Raw genomic sequence first — 25,345 nt, 5'->3', positions numbered from 1 at the left:
GTCCTGGAGTTTATACTGGAAATCATTCTTATAGGAGAAACTAGAAAAGCACCAGAGGCAGGGAGTAGTTTTTAGAAGCGGGACTAGCCTCAGAGAAGAGAGGCAAGAGAAAGTTTGTCTGACAGGCATTAGGACCCAGGAGGCAAGGGTCAGGATAGATAGGATAGATGGGTGAGTCTTGCTTGGGCAACTTAACTTTGAGAGTTCTGCTCGTGGCCGCAGGGTCAACCAATTTGTTGTCGGGACCCCAGAGCTGAATGGCTTTCTCTCTGTTGACCCTTGGCTCAGCCCAGAAGTACAGGAAAAGTGGAAGCTGGTTCCAGGCAAACCAACGCTCCCAACTTCAAAGAGTTTGGGGTTATTAGAGAGCCCTTTCCCAGAAAGCCTGACACCCGTGTCTTTAGTCTGGCGACCACGTTAGTCACTTTTAACTGGCCGACAGGTGCCCGGTATTTAGCCCCCGAATTCTAGGGCAAAATAGGACAGAATAACAAGTGAAAGGGGTCTGATGGTACTCACCACTTGGCGATAGTCCCTTCATGGTCGCCAAAATATGTCTGGAATTGGTTCCTTCTGGTGGGTTCTTGGTCTCGTTGCCCTCAAGAATGAAGCCGCAGACCCTCGTGGTGAGTGTTACAGTTCTTAAAGATGGTGTGTCCGGAGTTTGTTCCTCAGATGTTCAGATGTGTCTGGAGTTTCTTCTTTCTGGTGGGTTTGTGGTCTCGCTGACTTCAGGAGTGAAGCCGCAGACCTTCACAGTGAGTGTTATAGCTCTTAAAGGTGGTGCATCCAGAGTTATTTGTTCCTCCTGGAGGGTTCGTGGTCTCACTGACTTCAGGAATAAATCTGCAGACCCTCATGGTGAGTGTTACAGCTCATATAGGTAGTGCGGACCCAAAGAGTGAGCAGCAGCAAGATTTATGGTGAAGAGCGAAAGAACAAAGCTTCCACAGCATGGAAGGGGACCTGAGCGGGTTGCCGCTGCTGGCTCGGGTGGCCAGCTTTATATTCTCTTATTTGGCCCCACCCATGTCCTGCTGATTGGTCCATTTTACAGAGCACTGATTGGTCCATTTTACAGAGTGCTGATTGGTGCATTTACAATCCTTTAGCTAGACACAGAGTGCTGATTGGTGCGTTTTCACAGAGTGCTGATTGGTATATTTACAATCCTTTAGCTAGGCACAGAGTGCTGATTGGTGTGTTTTTACAGAGTGCTGATTGGTGTGTTTACAATCCTTTAGCTAGTCCCCATTCGACCCAAGAAGTCTAGCTGGCTTCACCTCTCAAAGGTATGAAAATTATTTTAACTTTGGACATAACATTGTATTTATGTTGGAACCAGTACACACAGATAGCACAAATACGTCTCTAATAATTCTTATTCAGGAATCAATATTGGCATAGATTAAGATGGACCAGGACAGTTGTGAAACTGTTTTTTCATTTTTTTTTTTTTAGACAGGATCTTGCTCTGTCACCCAGGCTGGAGTGCACTGGTGTGATCTTGGCTCACTACAGCCTTCGCCTCCCAGGCTCAAGTGATTCTCCTGCCTCAGCCCCCCGACCCCACCACAAGTAGCTGGGACTACAGGCTCACGCCACCACACCTGGCTAATATTTGTATTTTTTGTAGAGAAGGGATTTTGCCGTGTTGCTCAGGCTGGTCTTGAACTCCTGAGCTCAGCTAATCCGCTCACCTTGGCCTCCCAAAGTGCTGGGGTTACAGGTGTGAGCCAGTGCACCTAGCCTGTTGTGAAACTATTAAAGAGGCTTTATGATATTTTAAGTTCAGTAACAAAAACCTATTTAGAGTTTAATTTTCCATACAGACCTGATGGCTGGTTTGACACAGAAGTGGAAAAAAAGTGTCACTGTATTTGGATCAAACTCCAGCCTGCTCAGATCAGGAAAATGTTTGATCATTTGATAATAAACAACACTGTGATCTTGATGTAACAGGGTGGCTGTTCTGTCTGAATTTTCCTGGGGTTGTATAGGATTTCTGTGGTGGAAAAAAAATCTGTGGATTGAGCACTGAATTCTATCCTTTTTTAAGCTATCTGACTTTAAACAAGTTAACTTCATTCCATGAATATTGACCAGATTTGTTCACGTGCCATCCATTGTTCTAAGTACCTAAAATATTTTGTGTTTCAGTCACCTACCTTATTAGTAATGGGATCAGTATCTCCCAGTTTCTGTGGTTTTTAGCAGCTTTTTGGAATATAAGTAGTATACAATCTGCCTGTGTTAATTGTATAATTCAGTGTTTTTTAATACATTTACGGATTTGTGCAGCCGTCATTACAATCTGATTGTAGAACATTTCCATCATCCCAGAAGGAACTTTGTGACTATTTGCAGTCACTCCTCAGCTCTATGAAACCACTAATGTACTTTTTGTCGTTATAGATTTGCCTTTTCTGCACATTTTATATAAATGGAATCATAATATGTGGTCTTTTGTGTCTGGCTTCTTTCACATAGCATAATGTTTTTGAAGTTCATCTATATTGTAGCATGTACTTCATATACCATTGTATGGATATACCACATTTTGTTTATCCATTCATCAGTTGGTAGACATTTGGATTGTTTCCACTTTTTGGCTATTGTGAATAATGCTGTTATGAACATTCTTGTGCAAGTTTTCATGGGACATCTGTTTTCATTTCTCTTGGGTGGATGCCTGGGAGTGGAATTGCTGGGTCATATGGTAAATTTATATTTGGTATTTTAAGAAACTGCCAAACTGTTTTCTTCCAGAGTGGCTGCACCATTTTATATTCCCATGAGTGAGGATTCTAATTTCTCCGTATCTTTGGACAATAACAATACTTGTTATTGTCTGTATTTTTTGTTACAGCCATTCTAGTGGATGTGAAGTAGTATCTCATTGTGGTTTCGATTTGCATTTCCTTAATAACTCATGATGTTGAGAATCTTTTCATGTTCATATAGTCCATTTTAATATCTTCTTTGGTGAAATGTCTATTCAAATCTTTTTTGCCCACTTTTTTTTTTTTAACGATTTTATTTTTTTAAGACAGAGTCTCACTCTCTTGCCCAGGCTGGAGTGCAGTGGTGGGATCTCGGCTCACTGCACCCTCTGCCTCTGGGGTTCAAGCAATTCTTGTGCCTCAGCCTCCCAAGAAGCTGGCATTACAGGTGTGTCCCACCCAGCTAATTTTTTGTATTTTTGGTAGAGACGGGGTTTCGCCATGCTGGGCAGCCTTGTCTCACATTCCTGGACTCAAGCAATCTGCCCACTTTGGCCTCTCAAAGTGCTGGGATTACAGGTGTGAGCCACCGTGCCTGGCTCTTTTTTGCCCGCTTTTAAATTGGTTTTCTGGTCGTCTTATTAATGAAAAAGTTCTTATATATTCTGGTTACAAGTCCCTTATTGATATATAATTTGCAAACATTTTCTCCTATTCTGTGGCTTGGATTTTGTTTTTTTTGGTGGTGTCTTGAAACACAATTTTTACTTTCGATAATGTCTTACTTATTAGTGTTTTTGTTTTCCATGATTCGTTGACCATCTGTTGCCCAATAATGATTTTACCCTCCTTTGGATGCTGGGACATTGGATCTGTTAGCTTTCTGATATTTTCTAACAGATCAATCTTATTTTCAATACTTGAGTACAGGGGCTACAGAATGAATGTTCTTCATTATTCATTAAACTTATTCTGTTTGGGGAAATTCATCTCAAACATGTTTGTCTTTTTTTAGAGTAAATTAGTATCTACTGCAGATGTCATCCTGAGCATTGACATTTCTTGTAAGATTTTATTACTTCATGCTGATTTGTTTATGAAAAATTACTATTTGAATATGAAAATTATTTTTATCTCATAATTGTCCTGTTTAGGCTTATGAATTCTTCTAGAAATCTACCATTCATAGATTATTTTCAAAGCTTCTAAGGTTAATTGCCAATAATTTTTATGGTTAATAATCAAAGAAGACACTTGAGATAGACTTTATCAGAGATAGATTTTATTAGATGTAAATGGAAGATATTTTTTATCTGGGGTAGGAGGTTGTGATGCCTGACTGTAATGACTAGTTTCAGCTCTTCGAGAAATAATAAAACCAATTTTGCATTCCAGAACTTTTATTTTGTTTCATGAATACAGCTCAGTAAATTCCATAAGGTTTCTTTGCTGTAGATGAGGGTATCTCAGCTTCGGCACTGTTGACCTTTTGGTCCAGACAATTCCTTGTCTTCTGGGGCCGTCTTGTGCATTGTAGGATGGATGTTTAGCAGTATTTTTGACCTCTACTCACTAGATGCTAGTAGCATCCCCCTATTGTGATGACCAAAAATGTCTGCAGGTGTTGACCTTTGTCCCCTTGGCAGGGTTGGGGAGAATCATATCCCCATAGAGAACCACTGCTTTAGGGATATATTTAGAACTAGCAATGGATTTCAGAGAAGCGCTCTACCCCTCTAAAATGTAGGTAGGAATTGTCCATCAGCTGTGCCACTAGGATTGACAAAGTGGTCTTTGCATGCAGCCCATAAAACTTAGAGGCTGATGTTTCCTGCTTGATCTTTATAAAACTCTTTTCCATATTCTCTCTCCCTTTCCTGATGGCTTCTTTATGTTCTTGTGTGTGTGTTTGACTGCATTGTAAGGTCTTCTAAAAGCAAGCAGAGACTCCCCCAACCCCGCTGCCCGCTGACTTTCCCCAATTATTTTAAGATGAAGCTGTGGTGACCAATTCCAGATGACTATTGGGAGAAAGTAAACTTGAGGAAAAAGAGGGGGACTGGGTTGGATTTCCTCTGCTTCAGCTTTAAAATGTTTCCACTGTGATATTAAAAGCTTAAGAGCATGTGGAAATGCGAATGTAGAGTGTAACCAGAGAAAAGGGGTGTGTCAGGAAGAGGTAATTAAATGTTGTAAGCAACCCAGAATCTCTGTACTATTGTTAAAGCAGTATGTTGCTTTAACTCAATCCAGTTACTCTTCCCTACTCCAGTGATTGACCTGTCATATAAACTGCAACAAATACTGCATATACTTGCACCAGAAGGCTGGGGTATGATTACACAGGGAATCTCAGATATGAGTTTCCTGACATTTGTCTGTAAAGTCCCAATTCTAATGTTGCACAGTTTTAACCTTTAAATACTACCATGCTACAAAGTCCCTTTCCACTGGAGCAGTATAATCTACTTTTAGTATTTAGGGACTAACCTGTTCACAACTACTACAAAATATTTGACAGAGCAGCACCCACTTTGTATGACATTCTCATGAAGTTGTGGGTAAGGAATTGTAATTGCTTGCAGCAGTATGAATACGCTATGATTTTTTAAAAGTCTCTCTTTTCCCTTGCTGGTTAATGAAAACTCTAGGTTTTGAATTTTTCCTAAGTCATATTTTGCTCAGTTCTTTCATAATGGCTACTTTTCCTTTCAGCTGACGTCAGACTCTGCTGCCTCCTATAATTTTCCTAATTGCCTTCTCTTCTGTCTCAGCATATGCCTTAGCAGTGGAAAAGAAAAATTTCAAGTTTATTTTAGGGGGTGGTCTGGGGTGGAAGGGCGAGGCTAAAGCACCTTAAAGGAGATGGTTATTTCCTGATTGTAATGTTTCTTACTAACTCCTCAGTGCATCTCTAACCTACCTCTAGTCAGGAGTGCTGTCACAAATGTGAAAAAAAAGTGAGTTGGGAAGAAGGAAATGAATATTTACTGTGCCCAGTGCCTGCACTTTCTTAGACATAGTTTCATTTAATTCATTTAAGCCTTTTGAGGAGTGTTCTCATCCCCATTTGCAGGTAAGGAAATGAGACACAGAGAGGTTAATCTGCCCAAAGCTTTGCAGAGAGCCAGCATGCAAATGCAAGCCTGTCCAACCCCAGGTCTGTGCTGTCTGTATTTTCCATGCTCTTCTCCCTTGTCGTTAGTACTGACTTCACAAAGGGAAGAAAGAAGAATGTTGAGTCTCCAGAAGAGTGGATCCTATGAAAGACACTCATATCTGGGGTGAGAGGTTATGATGCTTGGCTGTCAAGCAGTTTCAGTTTATGAGAAAGAATAAAACCAACTTTGCATTCTGAGAAGAGTGCTGGTTTCCGGAAGGATCATCTTGATTTGAGGTGGCAGCTGTCACTTCCCTCAGGGCATAGAAAATATGATTTAACCACTGGACAACTTTGCTTCACAAAGAATGTCATGATTGGTTAAGTGCACTACTACTGATATTAAAAGTGTACTTAATTACCTTACTGCTGAAGGAGACACAAAAAATCCCTAACAGGATCAACGTGCCTAGTTTAGAATGCATGTCTTTTTTGGCTGAGGTGGCTAGGTGAGGGCATAAAGTAAGGGTTTTGTGTGTGCATGTTTATATATAGATAAAAAGTGTGTGTGTGTGTGTGTGTGTGTGTGTGTGTATAGGAGAACAGATATTTGTGGTGTTTGGGGAATTCACTTGAACTTCATATTGCCTTCTAATTCATGCTAAAAAGAGTATCACCTCTTATTGATTCTGAACCATAGAAAGCCAGCTGCCTCTTTTCTTTCATTTGATTGGTTACCACATTTGTCCTTTCTCTGAGGGAAGGATCATTATTAGGATATGCAGGGAACAGTAGAAAGCTGATTAAAAAGAGGAAGATGTTGGATTACTGAACTGAAATGTTGCCTTGGCACATGACTTCCTTCAAAGCTCTTGAATCTTATTTTCTGTAACTTACCATATGAGATTATAGGGAAAAGAAGTTGACCAAGGATGTGAGAAAGTAAATGGGAGTTACTGGAGAACTGATGGCTTTGTAAAAAGTTTCTCAGATAGGGATAGAGGTTTATACTTGCACTTAATACTGAAGGAAAGGTTTATGTTTGCTACTAGAACTGGGGTGGCATCTAACTTCCTTTGTAAAAGCACTACAAATTAACTATTGTAAGCTGTGAAATGGAGTTTGTAGTAACAGACCTGGCAAGTAAACACCTAGTGTTTGTCTCTTTAAAAATGATGTATTACAGCTCCACCAGGTGGCTGCCAACAGTGTGAATGAGACAGGCTGGCATCGACCAGGAGGAGGGGAAAGCTGCTCTTGATTTTCTTTGTGCATATCAGGGTCTACAACATAATAATTTAGTGAAGGACAAAGAAGGGAGCCCACTGCAGGTTTTTCTAGGAAGTCTGGCAAAAAACAGAAAAACAACAACAAAAAAACCTCAAGATCACTGTGACTCATCTTTGACATATAAATATCTGGATGTCATAGACAGTTTTCTGATGGGTTAATTTTGCTGCAGATCCGTATATAATTGTGCCCCTATTCTGGCTATTATTTTTGGTGTTCCTAAAAGGGCAGAGGATACTTGAGGTCCATAGACTAGTTTTGGCTTGTGACTATTAGAGACTCAGGTGTGATCCAGCTCAGATGCTAAGTATTGTAACATCACGGTGTAGTAGGAAAGAATGTTGGTGAGTTGAATCCAGTTTTAGGCTCTGCTCCTATTAAGCAAGTGGCTTCTTGTTTCCTGGGCCTCAGTTTTCTCATCTGTAAAATGAGTGAATTATATTAGCTGCTCTCCAGAAACCTTTAGCCATGTGCACAATTTGAATAATTTCATTTTAATTTGGAAAAGAATAAACTTAAGCATTTGAAAATCAAATAGAAAACATGTGGGAAGAAAGCTATATTTAGTGTAGACATTTACATTTTTTAAATTAAACTCTACATTATGATATTGGTCATAAGAATTAGAATGAGACAGTCTTTACTATTCTCTCCCTAGCTCTAATATGGCACAGATGTGATAATAAAGTCCATATGCAGCCTTGAAGAAAGTGTTTGATTAGACATAAAATGTTAAAAAAAAATCTGATAAGTAAATTGAGCTATCAACTTGTTTTAGGCAGCACAGAGAATAAAACAAAAACCAAAGCCCACTAGCTACTGAAACACTGAAATGTGAAATTCATTTTCCCAAGTTATTGGTTCCATTCCTGTCTAGGTTTGGAGAAAAGAGAAAGAGCTTCTTTCTCCGTGTTAAGTAAGTGTCTTAATCATTTGAAAATGAAAGTATAAAATTGAAATTGTGAGTGCTCTGAGTAACAAACATTGTTTTGTTCTTTTGTGTTCTAAACATTAATAAAATTAGCCATCATTAATGGATCTAAATATTTTAAATTGCAGTTAGTAATGCCATTTTAAGTGATTTTATATTTCTCATGTTGAGGAGCAAAGAAAGCATAAGCCCAATTTTTTGATTCCGGTTTTTAACAATACAACTAATTTAGGAAATATCAAGAACTGATTATAGCAATGATAGGAATATTAGTCCCCTGCCTTTGTAGTTTGCCCCTTAGCAACAAGTGAATTCATTACTGTATTTTATTATTTGTGCTTCCCTCCTTTAAAAAATACTCAGTTTGCTATTTTTAAAAATTACCCAAGAATGGCTGGGCGTGGTGGCTCGTGCCTGTAATCCCAGCACTTTGGAAGGCCAAGGCAGGTGGATCACGAGGTCAGGAGATCGAGACCATCCTGGCTAACACAGTGAAACCCTGTCTGTACTAAAAATACAAAAAATTAGCTGGGCATGGTGGTGGGTGCCTGTAGTCCCAGCTACTCGGGAGGCTGAGGCAGGAGAATGGCGTGAACCCGGGAGGTGGGAGGTTGCAGTGAGCCGAGATCACGCCACTGCACTCCAGCCTGGGCAACAGAGCGAGACTCCGTCTCAAAAAAAAAAAAAAAATTAATAAAGACTGATATTATATGGTGGCTCCTTTCACCATTAAAAAATTAGTTTATACATTTTTTTGCTTTTCTCCTTGTTTTAGTTTCTTTCTTTTATATGTGTATTTATCAGCATATTGTGGTATATGTGTTAGCTGTGCCAGTATTCAGCTCTTAGAAATACAGCCACGTGTTACTATTGCCACCTTCTTGAAGTTTGGAGTGTTAGATTTGAATGCAATGTAGACTTTGATCTAGTTTTTGTTTTTCTGTGAGACATTTACATGAAAACAACATCTTTGATTTTAATAACTTACCTGTTTCTCCTGTTTATTTCCCACCTGAAATTGTCTTAATGCTCCATAAGGGACATAGCAGCTGGTTGCTATAGAATTGACTGACACTAAGTAAAAGATTCTGACTTCGGGTAGAAATTAAGTAGAAAGAACTGCTGATTTCTTAAAGAGATGGGATACACTCAGATTGTCAAATATTGACATAGACCTGTTAATTTAAGAGTAACAATTCTGGTTTTGGTGAAAAAATTTTAAAAGTTTCGTGACTGGTTTATATCAAAGATAAAACCTTAAATTTATTTTAATTTTTTTGCTAAAAAAAGGGCCGACCTTTCATTCTTCAGAAGATTAGTTCCTCTTAACCACATGATGAAATTTTACTAATAAAAAGAATTCATGCGTGTATATACTCACACACACACACTTTATACATAATTCCTAGCGGTCGTTTGGACTAAATAATTTCCCCATAACTTTATGTTGAGCAAAAATGATGGCAGCTTTTCAAATATATAATGTTAGCTCTGGGGTTTAAAATTTAATTTCTAGTTTTCAGTGTCTTGCTAATTATGAGTTTGAGGCACATTTCATTAATACCTGTTCATCTTAGTATGCATTGACGAGGAGTTTGTGACTGTTTTTCATTATATTCTTCTGATAAGTCAATTAATGGCATGTCATTTTACTTCTATAAGTTCATTTTCCACATTTGTATAAAGTGGAGGTTATGGGTATGGGTGTGAGAGATGGGAGTTTAGGTTGGAACAACTTCTAATTTCTCTTCCAGTTGTAAATACTGTATAACATAATGGAAGCAAAATGCTTCCATGGCTCCATGACTATGTCTGTATTCATTTGTTCATCATTGACTTGTATCTTACTGTGGGGATTTCCTAATATATACATGCTGCACATAGATTTCCAAAAGATTTAGTTATAATCTAAAACATTTATAGTAATTTGCTTGGCTATTACACATTTAAAATTTACCGGAAGTGTCTTGATCAAACAAGAATTTAGGTTGGCTTTCAAAGAATATGAACAAGGCTGAATATAAATAGGATTGAGGTCATTTATCAGTATCCAATCTTTTATTTCATTAGCTGAATTAATGTCTAAGCATTCAGCCCAAGAAATATTTGTAGCTCTTCTATTTTATTAATGGTTTAGCCTTAATCCTATCTTCCTTTTAGTTTGCAGTAAGTACAAAATAGTTACAAATTCTAGAAGATTGTTATTGTCTACCTCCCATGAAGTACTTAAGCAATACAATAAATAGAGCTGTCATTCTTTGTCTTCTACTTGCTCTTTTCTGGATATTTGGTTATATGATTTTTTTCCCTTACTACTGTCTAATCTAGTTCACGATGATTTTTGTGTTCTTAAAGAGAAAAAGTCAATGACTTAAATTATATCACCATAACTTTTATAATCAGATGATCAGAGAATATAAGATTAAAGCTAATAAATGCAGGGTCCTTTGAAATCCTCACATAAAAGGAAACAGCGAAAGTACCAGCTTTATCTGGTATCTGACTGAGAAAATCAACCAATATATATTGGTTTTGCACTTTACATGGTAATGTTGTCATTTATTTTTAGATATCCTTGGAACGGAAGATCTTATTGTGGAAGTGACTTCCAATGATGCTGTGAGATTTTATCCCTGGACCATTGATAATAAATACTATTCAGCAGACATCAATCTATGTGTGGTGCCAAACAAATTTCTTGTTACTGCAGAGATTGCAGAATCGGTCCAAGCATTTGTGGTTTACTTTGACAGCACACAAGTAAGACTTTGTTTTCGATGAAGGCTTAAATAAGAAATTACTGCATGCCTTCTTTTTTTCCCGTTACATTTTATCTTACTATCTCTTTTCTGTTTTTGTTTGTTTATATTTTTTGTTCCCTCTAGAAATCAGGGCTTGATAGTGTCTCCTCATGGCTTCCACTGGCAGAAGCATGGTTACCTGAGGTGATGATCTTGGTTTGCGATAGAGTGTCTGAAGATGGTAAGGCATGTGGATGGGACAGTAGTTGGTACATGCATTTACCATTCCTTGATAAACAGAGTACATCTGTTTCTTTAACTTAGGACATACATCCCATATGACTTTATTGCTTTATGAAAATATTTTCAGCTATTTTTCTTTGGAATCTTGTAATATTTACTTTTTTTTTAAGAATGGATACTTCGGGGCTGAGAAATCATTTTCTTTTTATTATTTTAGATGCCTTTAGAATAACATTGACATTAAGGGAAACACATTGAGATTTGTGAAGAATATTGCAGGAATAGTCATGTTTTATTTTCTTTTTACTTATGAAGATTCTTTTGCATATTATTTTAGGTGTAAACCGACAAAAAGCTCAAGAATGGTGCATCAAACATGGCTTTGAATTGGTAGAACTTAGTCCAGAGGAGTTGCCTGAGGAAGATGGTAAGTGTTTATGTGTTAGGAGAAAATATGGCACTTAGATATGAGAGATTATTTTAATTCAGGGAAGAAAAATCACAGCAAAATTCAAGAAACTTTTTTCCCCAGCTGTTTCAAGGATTTAAGCAAAATCCACTGATGTAGTCTTACACTTAGTGTAATAATTCATTTATTTGGTTTTGCCACCTATTTTAGAACTTTTGAAAATGTGTGTTTTTCTTGTGGATAAAGGTGTAGGGCTGCTTTCTAAAATCTTTGTCATTTCCGTAATCCTTTTTCCTTTCCCCACCGCTGAAGAAGGAGAGTTAGACCTTCATAGTAGTTAAAGTTGATGTTTCTTAATTTTGAATTCATAGTAACCTAAGGCTGAGTTCCCAAGAATCGCAGGGGACATTTCAAATCCATTTGAATGTCTTTTGGACATTTGAAGCCAAAAAATAGACCCCAAATTTAATCCCCCACCTCCACCCCAGGTAGCTCTGCAATCGCTGTCCTCCGCTATTGCTGAACCTTCTATTTCTTCCCCTCTTCTACTCCCCTTCCCTGTTTCTTTTCTCATCTTTTCTCCTTTGAAGTACACCTGTTGTGGTATCTACCAGGATAAGAGGGTTTTTGGTTCACCAAAACCTTATAATCTGGTACAAGAGATGAAACTTACAGATAATTGAATTACCAAGTGGAATGTCGTAAGTATTATAGAAGAAATAGTAGTGCTGTGGTATTTTAGAGACCGGAGAGCTTATTTTTGTTTATAAGTGCAGAGAATGTGTTGGCATTGTGAACTCTCACGTGTCAGCTGCTCCATGGGGAAGAAGTTAGAAAAGGTCTTGGGCTTGTAGTGAGAGGACTGGTGGAGAGGTGGCATTGTGAATATGCCAGTTGTTCCAAAAGACATTCTGGGCAGGGGCAACCAATGTGAATTAAAGTACATAGATAAGACATAAGCAGTCATTTCAAGAAACTTGTATTTTTTTTTAAGGAATTAAATATTTTTCTATATTCTGGTTTTATTTATAATTTTTCCAAAATGCTGTTACCTTTGAGAATAAAACCTGCTAGAGAAGAAGAGAACAAAAGTGAAATAAAAAGGCTGTTTTTTCTCCTTGCTCATTTTAAAGAGTGTTGAAAATTAGCATGTACATCTTTTTCTGTGTTTTTCTCGGTCCCTGAAACTTGTGCCCTGTTTTGTGTATGTGAGCCTGTGTGATTTCCAGCACTAGAATTTTCTCATTCTCTTGTCCTTGGGAGTCAGTATTTGTTATCATTTTGGAATCTCTGCTCCTTTATACTACTATATTTCTCGTAGCCCTTTGTCTGAATAATGTTCTTGTATTCATTCAGTTTAATCTTAAAATGGGTTTTTTGGATATGTCATCTTTAGGTAAGGTAAGGAAAACCTTCCTAGACTTTTAAAATACAAACTATTCCTAAGCCATATTTCCTTATCTTTTATTTGCATGTATTATTCAAACATGAATATAGGACTTTATGCTAGTTTGTATTAATTTTCCTCTTATTGGTACTAGCTCTTCATTTCAGATCACATTTTTGGTTCCTGGTTATATCATCTAAAGTATTAGTTATTCTTTTGAGAATTAAGTCATTCACAATTAAGATAAACATGACTTTTAGGTCTTCATCCAAACATTGTTGGTGATAAACTTATCTTGGTATTTTCTTTCTTTATTTTTATTTATTTATTTATTTGAGACAGAGTCTCTCTCTGTTGCCCAGGCTGGAGTGCAGTGGCACGATCTCTGCTCACTGCAAGTTCCACCTCCTAGATTCATGCATTCTCCTGCCTTAGCCTCCCAAGTAGCTGGGACTGCAGGCCCCCACCACCACGCCTGGGTAATTTTTTTTTTTTTTTTTTTTTGTATTTTTAGTAGAGACGGTGTTTCACCATGTTAGCCAGGATGGTCTTGATCTCCTGACCTAGTGATCCACCTGCCTCAGCCTCCCAAAGTGCTGGGATTATAGGCGTGAGCCACCACGCCCAGCCGAGTATTTTCAATTTAATCACTATATTTCTGTTAGGTTGACAGGTTGGTATTCTTTAAATGATTCATCGATGCATTAAACAGTTGCTGAGTGCCTGCTGTTTTTCAGACACTGTGCTAGGCAATGGGCATATGAACTCAGTAAGACAAGATTCCTGCCCTCAAGGAGTTTCCAGTGTAGGGGGAAGGTTACATTAGTAAATCATCAATTCCAGTGCATCTGTCCTCTAGGAGAGATGTGCATAGAGTGGTATTGTTTCCACTTTCTGTGAGAATGGTGTAAGTGATTCGCCCTTGATCAAATAGCTAATAAGTGGCAGAGCCTGGGTTCAAATTCAGATATTCTGACGTGCTCTTGTTAAACCACCCAGAGCTAGGCTGGCCACTAGAGACAGGGTCTGTGTGGTTTATGTTCTGTAAACTCAGGAAACTTTCCTTTTTTTAACCACATGAAAACTATTTCTGTCATTATTTTCCAGATGCAGCCTTACAATCCTCAACATCTGCAGGATCTCCATTTCCTTTGTACACGATCATTCCTGTGTTGTAGCTAAGAATACCACCTTTTTTGGTACACTATGGGATTACAACTCCGTTATTTTGAGTAGTATCAGTCAAATTCCAGAAGCAGGATAGTACTAATAATAAACTAAACTAAGTTGTTGTAATGACCCTTTGCCTGTCTCTTACACTTCTAGTCATTTCACTTCTCACTCAAACTATCTTTCTCTGATCAAGAAGTTCTTCTATAGATATCGATCATAAATAACACTTACTATTCTATGGTTTCCAGCAGAGGATAGAGCATTTACATTTTATAACATACTATTAATAAGAGGACTGTTCCTGCCTTCAGGAAACTCATTCTGTGTAAATTGGTATCTCTAGTACTATGCCAGGAATGTGTGTAATAAGTGGAATCTTTTACATTTTCAGAATATAAATAGATTCCATTGGTGAGGATAACTTTATTATATAACTGCCTTATATTGTGTGTTTAATTGCTTTAGTTTCTAGAATATTCTTTTTTTTCCACATGAAAGTTTTTAGTTTATTAATCTTCTCACGAAAAAGCCACAGTGGCCACTGATAACATCCTTGCAGCACCTTTGCTCCTTTGGCTTTTTGCCAGCACCAACACTGGCCTTTGCGGTCTGCTTGACCTTCTTCATGCTGTTCTTACATTCCTTTCATTGCTTTCTCAAGGTCTTTTTCTTCTCACACAGGCCATGTCTTGTAAGTCTATGTTTGTGTTCATTTTTGTTTGCATAATCCAAGGAATCATAAATTATGCCAAAGCCAGTAGTCTTGCCACCACCAAAATGAGTTCTGAACTCAAACATGACATCTGGTGTGGTCTTGTACATTTTGGCTACTTTTTCCTGAATTTGTCTCTTAGGTAGTGTTGCCTTCCCGGGGTGAAGGACATCAATGACCATTTGTTTTCTCTGAAGTAGTTGGTTGGTCATGAACTTTACAGTTTTGATGGTTACCATGTCATTGATGATGGTGGTCAATCCTCAGACAGTAGAGGAAGAAAAGAGTTTCTCTAGAATATTCTTATTGAAAGCTCCAAGCTCTGTATTTGTTTTTTTTCTTTGTATGATGTGAACTAACAACTAAATAAACAAGATAACAAAACCACAGTCATTTGAAAATATGGCTTGGAGGATATATACGTAACTTTTTTTTTTGAAATGGAGTTTCGCTCCTGTTGCCCAGGCTGGAATGGTGCCATCTCGGCTCACCACAACCTCTACCTCCTAGGTTCAAGCGGTTCTCCTGCCTCAGCCTCCCAAGTAGCTGGGATTACAGGCATGTGCCACCACACCTGGCTAATTTTGTATTTTTTTAGTAGAGATGGGGTTTCTCTATGTTGGTCAGGCTGGTCTCGAACTCCCGACCTCAGGTGATCTGCCCTCCTTGGCCTCCCAAAGTGCTGGGATTACAGGCGTGAGCCACCGCGCCTGGCCATATTTTTGTGAATGTATATGTATATCTGTGTGAGTGTTGTGTATAAGTATATATATTTCCCCTCCCTGATTAGATGACTTCCCAGAATCTACAGGAGTAAAGCGAATTGTCCAAGCCCTGAATGCCAATGTGTGGTCCAATGTAGTGATGAAGAATGGTAAGTAACTTGGGACTCAAGTCACTTTTTTCCTCTTGTTCCTTGTAAGTTTTAAATTATTCAGATATATGTGGAACCATTAGTACTATATGAAATCTGTAGATTTGTTCCAATTTCAGTTCGCTGATTGAAGGAAGCGCCAAAAGTAGCATTTCTAGGAATTTTTCATATATGTTTAATAGTTAATTCAGTAAGAATTTAGAGGTTGCCTGTAATACACCCAGCATTGTCTTTGGCTTTGAGAAGTACCTCCAAAATTATAAGACATAGACCCTATTATTAAGGAGCTCCTAGTCCAGCTGTGAAATTCAAGCCTGTACTTTTCAAATGCCAGGGAATTATGCAAGGCAATCTGTGATGAGTACAGATGACTGATGCAGGCAGTAAAGTGCATAGAATCAGAAATATGGCTGTTGTGTTAGGCTTAAGTATAGAGAGAGAGCTTCAAGGAGAAAGTGTGTCCTGACAGTAGTTTTCACAGGAAGGTCAAGATTTGGACTGATGAAAGGGGAGAACGGCAAGTGGAGAAGGAAGCATGACATAGAGAATAACAGTTTTATGTTCTGACCAGCCTGGGCAACATGGTAAGAGCCCATCTCTATAAAAATCAGCTGGGCGTGGTGGTATGCACCTATGGTCCCTGCTACTTGGGAAACTGAGGAGGGAGAATTACTTGAGCCCAAGAAGTCAAGGCTGCGGTGAGCTGTGGTCATGCCACTGCACACCAGCCTGGGGAACAGAGAAAGACCCTGTCTCAAAAAAAAAAAGTTGTGTGTTCTACGGTCACTAAGAGAATATCACCTAGCATTTGGAGCTAGCTTAGAGAGAGGCCTAAATGCCAGTCAGGAGAATTTTGGCTTTTTCTTGTAAAAATTGGTGAGTCACTGGAGATTTTTAAATAAGGGGTTGATGCAAAGAAGGTGGTGTGCAGGGAGGTTTGGCAATTGAAGAAAGTCAACATAGAGTCTGAAGTAAGGGAGACTAGAGCTTTTGCAGCAGTTCAAGGGTGAGGTGCTGGGGCCAGGGGTAATGTAGTGGCAGTGGCCATGAGGCAGAAGGCTGGATCTGAAGTGCAATCTGAAGAGGGTAGTGCACACTGGCCTCTTATAGTCTGTATTAGTTCCCTAGGGCTATGGTGACAAAGTACCACAAACCATATTACGTAGAACAACATGAATGCATTGTCTCATAGTTCTGAAAGCCAGAAGTCCAAAATCAGGGTGTTGGCAAGGCCATGGTCCCTCTGAAGGTGCCGGGGAAGGGTCTGTTTTAGGCCTCTCTTCTAGCTTCTGATAGTTCCTTCGCTTGTGGCAGCATAACTGCAGCCTTCACATGATGTTTTCCCTGGGTGCCTGTCTGTGTCCACATTTTCCCCTTTTTATAAGCACAACAGTCACATCGAAGTAGGGATCTACCTACTGCAGTATGACCTCATCTTAATATATCTGCAGTCAGCCTGTCTCCAAATAGGGTCACATTCTAAGATACTGGAGGTTAGGACTTCAACATACGAATTTGGTGGGGGATACAATTCAGTCCATTAACACAGTCTTTTAGGAATTGCTTCCTGTATAGGGTTTTTCTGTCTTACATCTCTTGGCTGCCTCAACAAGTATGCTGAGTGAGACACTACAGAAGGGAATGAGAAAAATCATATTTTACAGCCAGGTGAGGTGGCTCACACCTGTAATCCCAGCACTTTGGGAGGCTGAGGTGAGCAGATCACAAGGTCAGGAAATCAAGACCATCTGGCCAACATTGTGATACCCCGTTTCTGCTAAAAAAATACAAAAATTAGCTGGGTGTGGTGGCACGTGCCTGTAATCCCAGCTACTCGGGAGGCTGAGGCAGGAGAATCACTTGAACCAGGGAGTCAGAGGTTGCAGTGAGCTGAGATTGCACCACTGCACTCCAGCCTGGCAACAGAGCAAGACTCCATCTCAAAAAAAAAACAAAAAAAACCACAAAATGAAAAATCATATTTTACAGTGAGCTTACCCCATCTTCCCTGATAAAGGTCAAGTAGAAGACCAGTTTTATAAAAATAGAATATTTCACTTCAATTTTTGGTAGACCCTTGAGTGTTAAGTGAGATTGGCACCCTTTAGCTTTCCTGAGGTCTGATCTAACCCTTGTCGTCATTAGAGAAGCTCCTTCTGGCATACATAATAAGGTACTCCTGCCTCTCCTTCTCCTCTCTCCATCCTCCTTCCTCCTTTTTTCTTTCTAGGAGGAATCTTACTGTGTCTGTTAAATTGAATTGCAAGGGCACTAGATTCTATTTTATTGATGTAGCAATCTAGATAGATCTAGAAAGAATAAGGAGTTTTTTGGTTTTTTTTTTCCTTCTCCAGCTTTTTTTTTTTTTTTTAGATGGAGTCTCACTCTGTTGCCCAGGCTGGAGTGCAGTGGCACGATCTTGGCTCACTGCAACCTCTGCCTACTGGGTTCAAGCAATTCTCCTGCCTCAGCCTCCTGAGTAGCCAGGATTACAGGCATGTGCCACCACTCCCAGCTAATTTTTGTATTTTTAGTAGAGATGGGGGTTTCACCATGTTGGCCATGCTGGTCTTGAACTCTTGACCTCATGATCTGCCCACATCGGCCTCCCAAAATGCTGGGATTACAGGCGTGAGCCACCCCGCCTGGCCTCTCAAACCTTTATTTTAGGTTCAAGGAGCACATGTGCAGGTTTGTTACATGGGTAAATTTTGTGTTGCTGGGGTTTGGTGTGCAAATGATTTTGTCACCCAGGTCACAGGTAGTGAGCATAGTACCTGACAGGTAGTTTTTCAGCCCTCACCCTCCTCCTACTCTCTCCCCTCAAGTAGGCCCCAGTGTCTGTTGGGCCTCTTTTTATCTCCATGTGTATTCAATGTTTAGCTCCCACTTATAAGTGGGAGCATGTGTTATTTGTTTTTTTTTTTTTGGTTGTTGCTTCTTTTAATTCACTTAGGATTATGGCCTCCAGCTATGTCCATGTTGCTGCAAAGGAGATGACTTTGTTCGTTTTTATGCCTGTGTAGTATTCCATGGTGTATGTCTACCACATTTTTTTAATCCAGTCCACCGTTGATGGGCATCTAGGTTGATTCTGTGTCTTTGCTATTGTGAATAGTGCTATGATGAACATACACATTCATGTGTCTTTTTGGTGGAATGATGTACATTCCTTTGGGTGTATACTGAGTAATGGGATTGCTGGGTTGAATGGTAATTCTATTTTAAGTTCTTTGAGAAGTCTCCAAACTGCTTTCCACAGTGGCTGAACTAATTTACAGTCCCACCAGCAGTGTATAAGTACTTCCCTTTCCTCTGCAACCTCACCAACATCTGTTATTTTCTGACTTTTTAATCATAGCCAGAATAAGGAGATTTTCATTTATGTGGTTATCTCTCTGTTACCAGAACAAATTCAAATTAAGGCTTGGTCCTTCTCATTCACCTATTCAGCAAATCCTTGTTGAGCATTTACCATAGGAAAGATATAAAAATAAGATTTGGAACATAAACTGGATCAATTTAGAATAAAATTATATTCAGTGGTGCTTGTTGTATTTATGAGAACTATTTTCAAAAAATCTTCTTTGGCTTTATTCACTTTTTGAAAAATCTGTGTCCCAAGTTCATATATTAAAGAACGATTGCCTTGCAATGTACACTTATGGTTGTAAATTGAGAAGCTGGACTAAACATGCTTAATTACTTTGGAAGTATGGTCAAATGTGTTTCCTGAAAAAATGCCATTTTACTTGTTTTAGACACTAAACAATATTCTTAAAAGAACTACAAAGCAAGGAGGTAAATTGTGGATTTTTTCATGGTTCTTTGCCCTGAGGTTTCCTCGCTTTCTTTTTTTTTCTTGACAGTACTGGTACATTAGTTTCCTGTTAACCAAAAAACAAAATACTGCCATTAATTAGCTTAATTTCGTGTTTAAGAGGATCCTGGTGTATGTGGTATGAAGATACAATGAATGACATTTTGATGCAACCCAGGTCTTAGGAAGTGTGAAGGATATCCTTTTAGAGCCCTGCATCTTACTTTAGAGACAAAGCTCTCTATGGATATATGGTAGGTCATATTACTCTTCCAGGGTAACCTACCTCCTATGCTGTTTGTAGAGCCTGCTTTGCTGGTGATCTGTCTGTGTGCCCAGTGAAATGTGCCTTCCTCAGCCTGCTTTTCTTGAATGTCCAAGTGTTGTCTGCCAGCAGGTGCTCAGACTGGTTTATTTGTTTGAGGGATCTGTGTTTTTTCTACTCTTTTTTTTCTCTTTTATTTTCTCCCCTTTTATCTTTTTTAAATGTTGGTTAAATATACATAAGATTTACCATTTACAATATGCATTTCAGTGGCAGTAAGTGCATTCACATTGTTGTACAACTGTTGCCACTAATAAAAATTTTTAAACCAAACAGTTTTTTTAATTAAAAAGTTGGTTGAAAAAGTAAAAAAAAAAAACTTAGAGGTATTGGTTACCTTTTTCAAGACATTAATAATGACCAATTTTTGTTGTTGTTTTGGTTCGAAAAATTACTATAATCACAATTGATTCTTTGGGATTATTACATTGGGAAATTATATAATGCCAGTTGATTATTTGGGATTATGTATTGTCTAGTTAGTATTTATTGAGCAGTAATAGAACATTTAGGTTATGTCATGCCACTAATTTTGTACAGTTGCAGAAAAATATTTGTTTGAAACTCTTTTAAAAATATTTAAATATGCTCAATTTGAAAAAACAATTCCAGTTCTTGTAAGGATTATGAACATCTAGCTGTTGCAACAAATGGCCCTGAAAACACACAAATCTAACTCAGGTTTTATTTCTTTGCAGTTTCTTGGACATTGACATTCAAAGGTCACATATTTAATCTGAAAATCTGGCTAATTAAAAACGTAAGAGATGAATTGCATTCCTTCCTGCCCTCCACCCAGATAAAGTGGATGTATTTTCTATATGGGAATTCATGATTTAATATGTGATTATTATAAGTCTGAACAACTTACTTGGTTATAGGATATCTTCATAACTTTTTTCCTTTAGTCTCTTGATAAAAGTTAGTAATACACAAGCAACCAAAGAAAAAAAATAGATAAATTGGACTTCATCAAAATTAAAAATGTTCATACTTCAAAGGACACTGTCAGGAAAGTGAAGGATAAAAGATAACCCTCAAAATGAGGGAAAATATTTGTAAAACATGTATCTTATAAGGATGAGCAGAATGTATCTAGAATATATAAAGAACTCTTACAACTTAATAATAAAAAGCCAACTAATCCAGTATAAAAATGGTAAAGAATTTGGATAGGCAAGAAAATACACAAATGGCCAGTAAGAACATGAATAGATGCTTAACGTTGGCCGGGCATGGTGGCTCACGCCCGAAATCCCAGCACTTTGGGAGGTCAAGGCAGGAGGATTGTTTGAGGTCAGGCATTCAAAACCAACCTGGGCAACATAGTGAGAACTCTGTCTCTACAAAAAAATTTTAAAAATCAGCCGGGCCTGGTGGCATGCACCTGTAGTCCCAGCTATTGGGGAGGCTGAGGCAGGAAGGATCACTTGAGCCTAGAGTTCAGTGCTGTGATGATCTAAAATTGTGCCACTGTCCTCCAGCCTGGGCAACAGAGCGAGACCCCAATTCAGTATTGAAAAAAAAAAAGATGCTTACCATCATTAGTCACCAGGAAAATGCAAATCACAACAATGAAATACCACTTCACACTTACTAGGATGGCTAGGGTCAGAAAGATAATAACAAATGTTGGTGAGGATATGGAGAAATTAGAAACCTTGTACACTGATGGTGGGAATATAAAATGGTGCTGCAGCCACTTTAGAGAGTTTAGTAGTTGCTCAAAAAGTTAAACATAGAATTACCATATGACCCAGCAGTTCCATTCCTGGCTATATACCAAAGAGAACTGGAAACATGGGCACACAAAACAGTGTGTATAAGTGTTCATAGCAGTATTATTCATAAATGCCAAAAAGTGAGGAAAACTGCTGAAAACAAAATGTGGCATATCCATACAATGGACTGTTATTCAATCATAAAAATGAAGCATGAATATATGCTACAATGCGGATGAACTTCAAAAACATTACGCTAAGTAAAAAAAGCCCGACACGAAAGGCTACGTATTATAGGATTTCATTCATATGAAATATCCAGAATAGTTAAATTCATAAAGATAGAAAGTAGATTAGTGGTTCCCAAGGGCTGGGAGGAGAGGTTGCTCATGGGTATGGTATTTCTTTCTGGGGTGATGAAAATGTTCTGGAATTAAATGGTGATGATAGTTGCACAACTTTGTGAATATACTAAAAACCACTGAATCATACATTTTAAAAAGGCTGGGTTTTATGATATGTAAATTAAATCTCAATAAAAAGAAAGAAAAGAAGGAAGGAAATGATACCACCAATGATGATAATAATGGTAATAGTAGAAAAGGTGGTGGTGATGATAGAAAAGGGAGAAGTGGCAGTGATACTAATAGCAGCTGATAGTATACGTGCAAAATCTTATTTAATCCTCACAAAAGCCATATGAGTTAGGCTCAGTGAAGCCAAGTAATTTGACCAAGGTCATATAGCTCATCAGTTCTCAAACTTGTTTGCACACTGGAATCACCTGGGAACTTTAGTCACCTGGGAAGCTTTTAAAACCTATGCTACCTGAGCCTCACCCAAGGGAGGGGCAGCTACAGTGTTTTTTAAGTGCCTCCAGGATGCAAATATACAGCCATGGTTGACAACCACTGACATAAATGATAGTCTTCTAGTTCTAACTTGTAAGAGTCTGTGTTTAATCCATGGGAATAAATTCAGCATTTCGAAAGCCACATTAGCCCCTTGCCTGACCTTACTTTCTCTAATTCCTAAATTATGTAGTATTGAAAAGTGACTTTTGGCCAGGTGCGGTGGCTCATGCCTGTAATCCCAGCACTTTGGGAGGCCGAGGTGGGCAGATCAGTCGAGGCCAGGAGTTCGAGACCAGTCTGGCCAACATGGTGAAACCTCATCTCTACAAAAAATACAAAAGTTAGCTAGGCGTGGTGGTGCATGCCTGTAATCCCAGCTACTTGGGAGGCTGAGGCACAAGAATCACTTCAACTCAGAAAGCAGAGGCTGCAGTGAGCTGAGATCACGCCACTGCACTCCAGCCTGGGCAACAGAGTGAGACTGCTCAAAAAAAAAGAAAAAGAAAAGTGACTTTTCAAGTCAGAGAAAGAAGACAGGACTATGTTTAATATGGAGTCATCTATAGGGAAAGGTGAAAATAGTGGACATTCCTTCACGTACTTCCTCTATACTTGTTTCTAGTATGGTTTAGTATCTTGCAAAGGTCAGCAGTGCTGTGACAGTCCTTAAGATCTGAAAGAAATAATACAGCTTTTGTAAGTAGCTAATTGTCTAGGAGCATAATGTAGGTGCTGAGTGTGTACCGTTTTCAGTACAGCCGCCCCACCAGGAACCTTTTAAGACGTTTTCCCCCTAATTTTGACACACCCTCCCACTGAAATATAGTTTAATATAGTTTAATCCCCAGTAATTTAGATGGAGGAGGATTAGTGGAATTTTAATAGTAGAAACAACAATTCTTTCTGTTGTAGTTATAAATGTAAAGAATTGATCATTTATTAACATGTATCCCCCTGAATTTACTTGTAACAAGATTCCATGGCAGAAATCTCAGATTCCAATTCAAGGAATCATTTGCAACTGCTGTACAGAGCAGTGGCTAAGAAATGTGTACCTGCTGGGCGTGGTGGCTCACGCCTGTAATCCCAGCATGTTGGGAGGCCAAGGTGGGTAGATCACAAGGTCACAAGTTCGAGACCAGCCTGGCCAACATGGTGAAACCCCATCTCTACTAAAAATACAAAAATTAGCTGGGCATGGTGGCGGGCACTTGTAGTCCCAGCTACTCTGGAGGCTGAGGCAAGAGAATCGCTTGAACCCGGGAGGCGGAGGTTGCAGTGAGCTGAGATCGCACCACTGCACTTCAGCCTGGTGACAGAGCGAGATCCATTTCAAAAAAATAAAAAAAGAAATGTGTACATAAACACAAGGTCTATCTGTGATACTTGTGGGCTGCTCTCCTGAGAAAGCAGATGGCTAATGCTTTAAATAAAACTGTTTTTCTAAAGTAAATGATGATTAAATACAAATTTGACCCTAATGTTACAGAAAATAAAACAATATCAAATTTGTTAGAGGAGAATGGTTAATGAAGACAGTTCTAGTCAGGTCTGTCTTTACCCGTGTTCTCTTGGAAAATGGCTTCATGTTTCTGGACCCCAGTTTCCTAACCTCTAGGATGGGTAGAACTCTAGGATAATGTAGAATTATATAAACATTACTTTCTATGAAATTGAGTTCCTTGAGTCAGACTTACTTGCTTCTCTTTTTAACCCAGCACCTAATATTGTAGAGCCAAAAAAAATGGATACTCTGACAGTTGTCTAAATGTGAATATTGTGGTCAAAAATTAAATAAATATGTGTTGATCTCTATCTGTGTGTGTGGGTGTATGTGTGTATAGAAGGCATAATTTGATGGAGGAGATTGTCTTGTAAGAAAAAGGGGAAGAGAAAAAAATAAGAAGGAATAAGGGTATGAGTAAAATGATGAGACTTTGTTTTAAAAGTTCACCCTTAAAATTAACCGTAAGCAAATGAATCATGGGAAATCTCTTCAAATTAGTTACCCTGGAGGCACTGCTCTTCTGACATCTTGCCATCTTGAAAAAACTGTTTTAGTACTTTCTTTGGAATTATTTTTAGACCTGGGTATGAACCACTTAAGTCATCTTTATTTTTTTTTCATGGTAAAGTCTTGTACTGGTTCTGAACGATTTTTGACATGATTCTGAACATTCCTTTTAGGATTTTCAAGAGTGTGCTTAAGGTTCTGGAGATAGGACTTTACAATGGAACTATTATTGGAATTAGAATAAAGCTTTCCTTTACAACATCGGAGAGGATAGTACCCACTCTGATGTTTAGTTCAGTTTATTAGAATTTGTGTGTATGTGTGCATAGGGAAAAAAAAAAACAACAACTAGGAAGACAAAATACCAGAGTATTAATTGGTATCTTTGGTGATTTAATTTTCTTCTTTTTTTTTTTTGTTTTTTTTAAGACTGAGTCTTGCTCCGTCGCCCAGGCTGGAGTGCAGTGGCATGATCTTGGCTCACTGCAACCTCCGCCTCCTGGGTTCAAGCAATTCTCCTGTGTCAGCCTCCCCAGTAGCTGGGACTACAGGCTCACGCCACTACGCCCAGCTAATTTTTGTATTTTTAATAGAGACGGGGTTTTACCACGTTGGCCAGGCTGGTTTCGAGCTCTTGGCCTCGTGATCCTCCTGCCTTGGCCTCCCAAAGTGCTGGGATTACAGGTGTGAGCCACTGCGCCTGGCCTAATTTTCTTCTTTATACTTTTCTCTTTTTTCCAAATTTTCTACAATAAATATATTATTTATAATCAGGAAAAAGAGAAAAAATAGTATTATTACTTTCTGGTCATGTTCGTTATATGTTCAAATATTAGTAGAAACCGTTCTTGACATGTGAGCGGGTGTCCCGGTTGTCATAGGGAGAGCAGATTCACTTTCCTGAATCTGAAGCCAGGTGGTAGAACCAGGTACGGTGCTTAGGCCTGTTTCTTTAATAAGTACTATTTTTAATAATGGATTTCAAACTTTGCCCTTTTCAAGCAGTAGTTTAGTGAAAAATAATAAAT

The 25,345-nt window shown here is 38.6% G+C and overlaps 1 protein-coding gene and 1 pseudogene across 3 annotated transcripts in view; one reads left to right on the top strand and one right to left on the bottom strand.

Annotated features, from left to right (window-relative positions):
* The window catches only part of AAGAB (alpha and gamma adaptin binding protein), a 52,457-nt gene that overhangs the window by 12,473 nt on the left and 14,639 nt on the right, over positions 1-25,345 (top strand). For all 3 annotated transcript variants that reach the window (XM_003267138.4, XM_004088293.3, XM_030814629.1), the window contains exons 2-5: positions 10,614-10,804; positions 10,930-11,026; positions 11,366-11,455; positions 15,500-15,583. In XM_003267138.4, the coding sequence (XP_003267186.1) occupies positions 10,614-10,804; positions 10,930-11,026; positions 11,366-11,455; positions 15,500-15,583 (462 nt within the window). The remainder of the gene's footprint in view (positions 1-10,613; positions 10,805-10,929; positions 11,027-11,365; positions 11,456-15,499; positions 15,584-25,345) is intronic.
* LOC115835508 lies at positions 14,301-14,948 on the bottom strand (annotated as a pseudogene).

Source organism: Nomascus leucogenys, chromosome 6 (genome assembly GCF_006542625.1).
Source record: "Nomascus leucogenys isolate Asia chromosome 6, Asia_NLE_v1, whole genome shotgun sequence".
In the NCBI taxonomy this organism is placed as follows: Eukaryota; Metazoa; Chordata; class Mammalia; order Primates; family Hylobatidae; genus Nomascus; species Nomascus leucogenys.
Note: the sequence above shows the minus strand (reverse complement) of the source record. Positions and strands in the feature narration are given on the sequence as shown.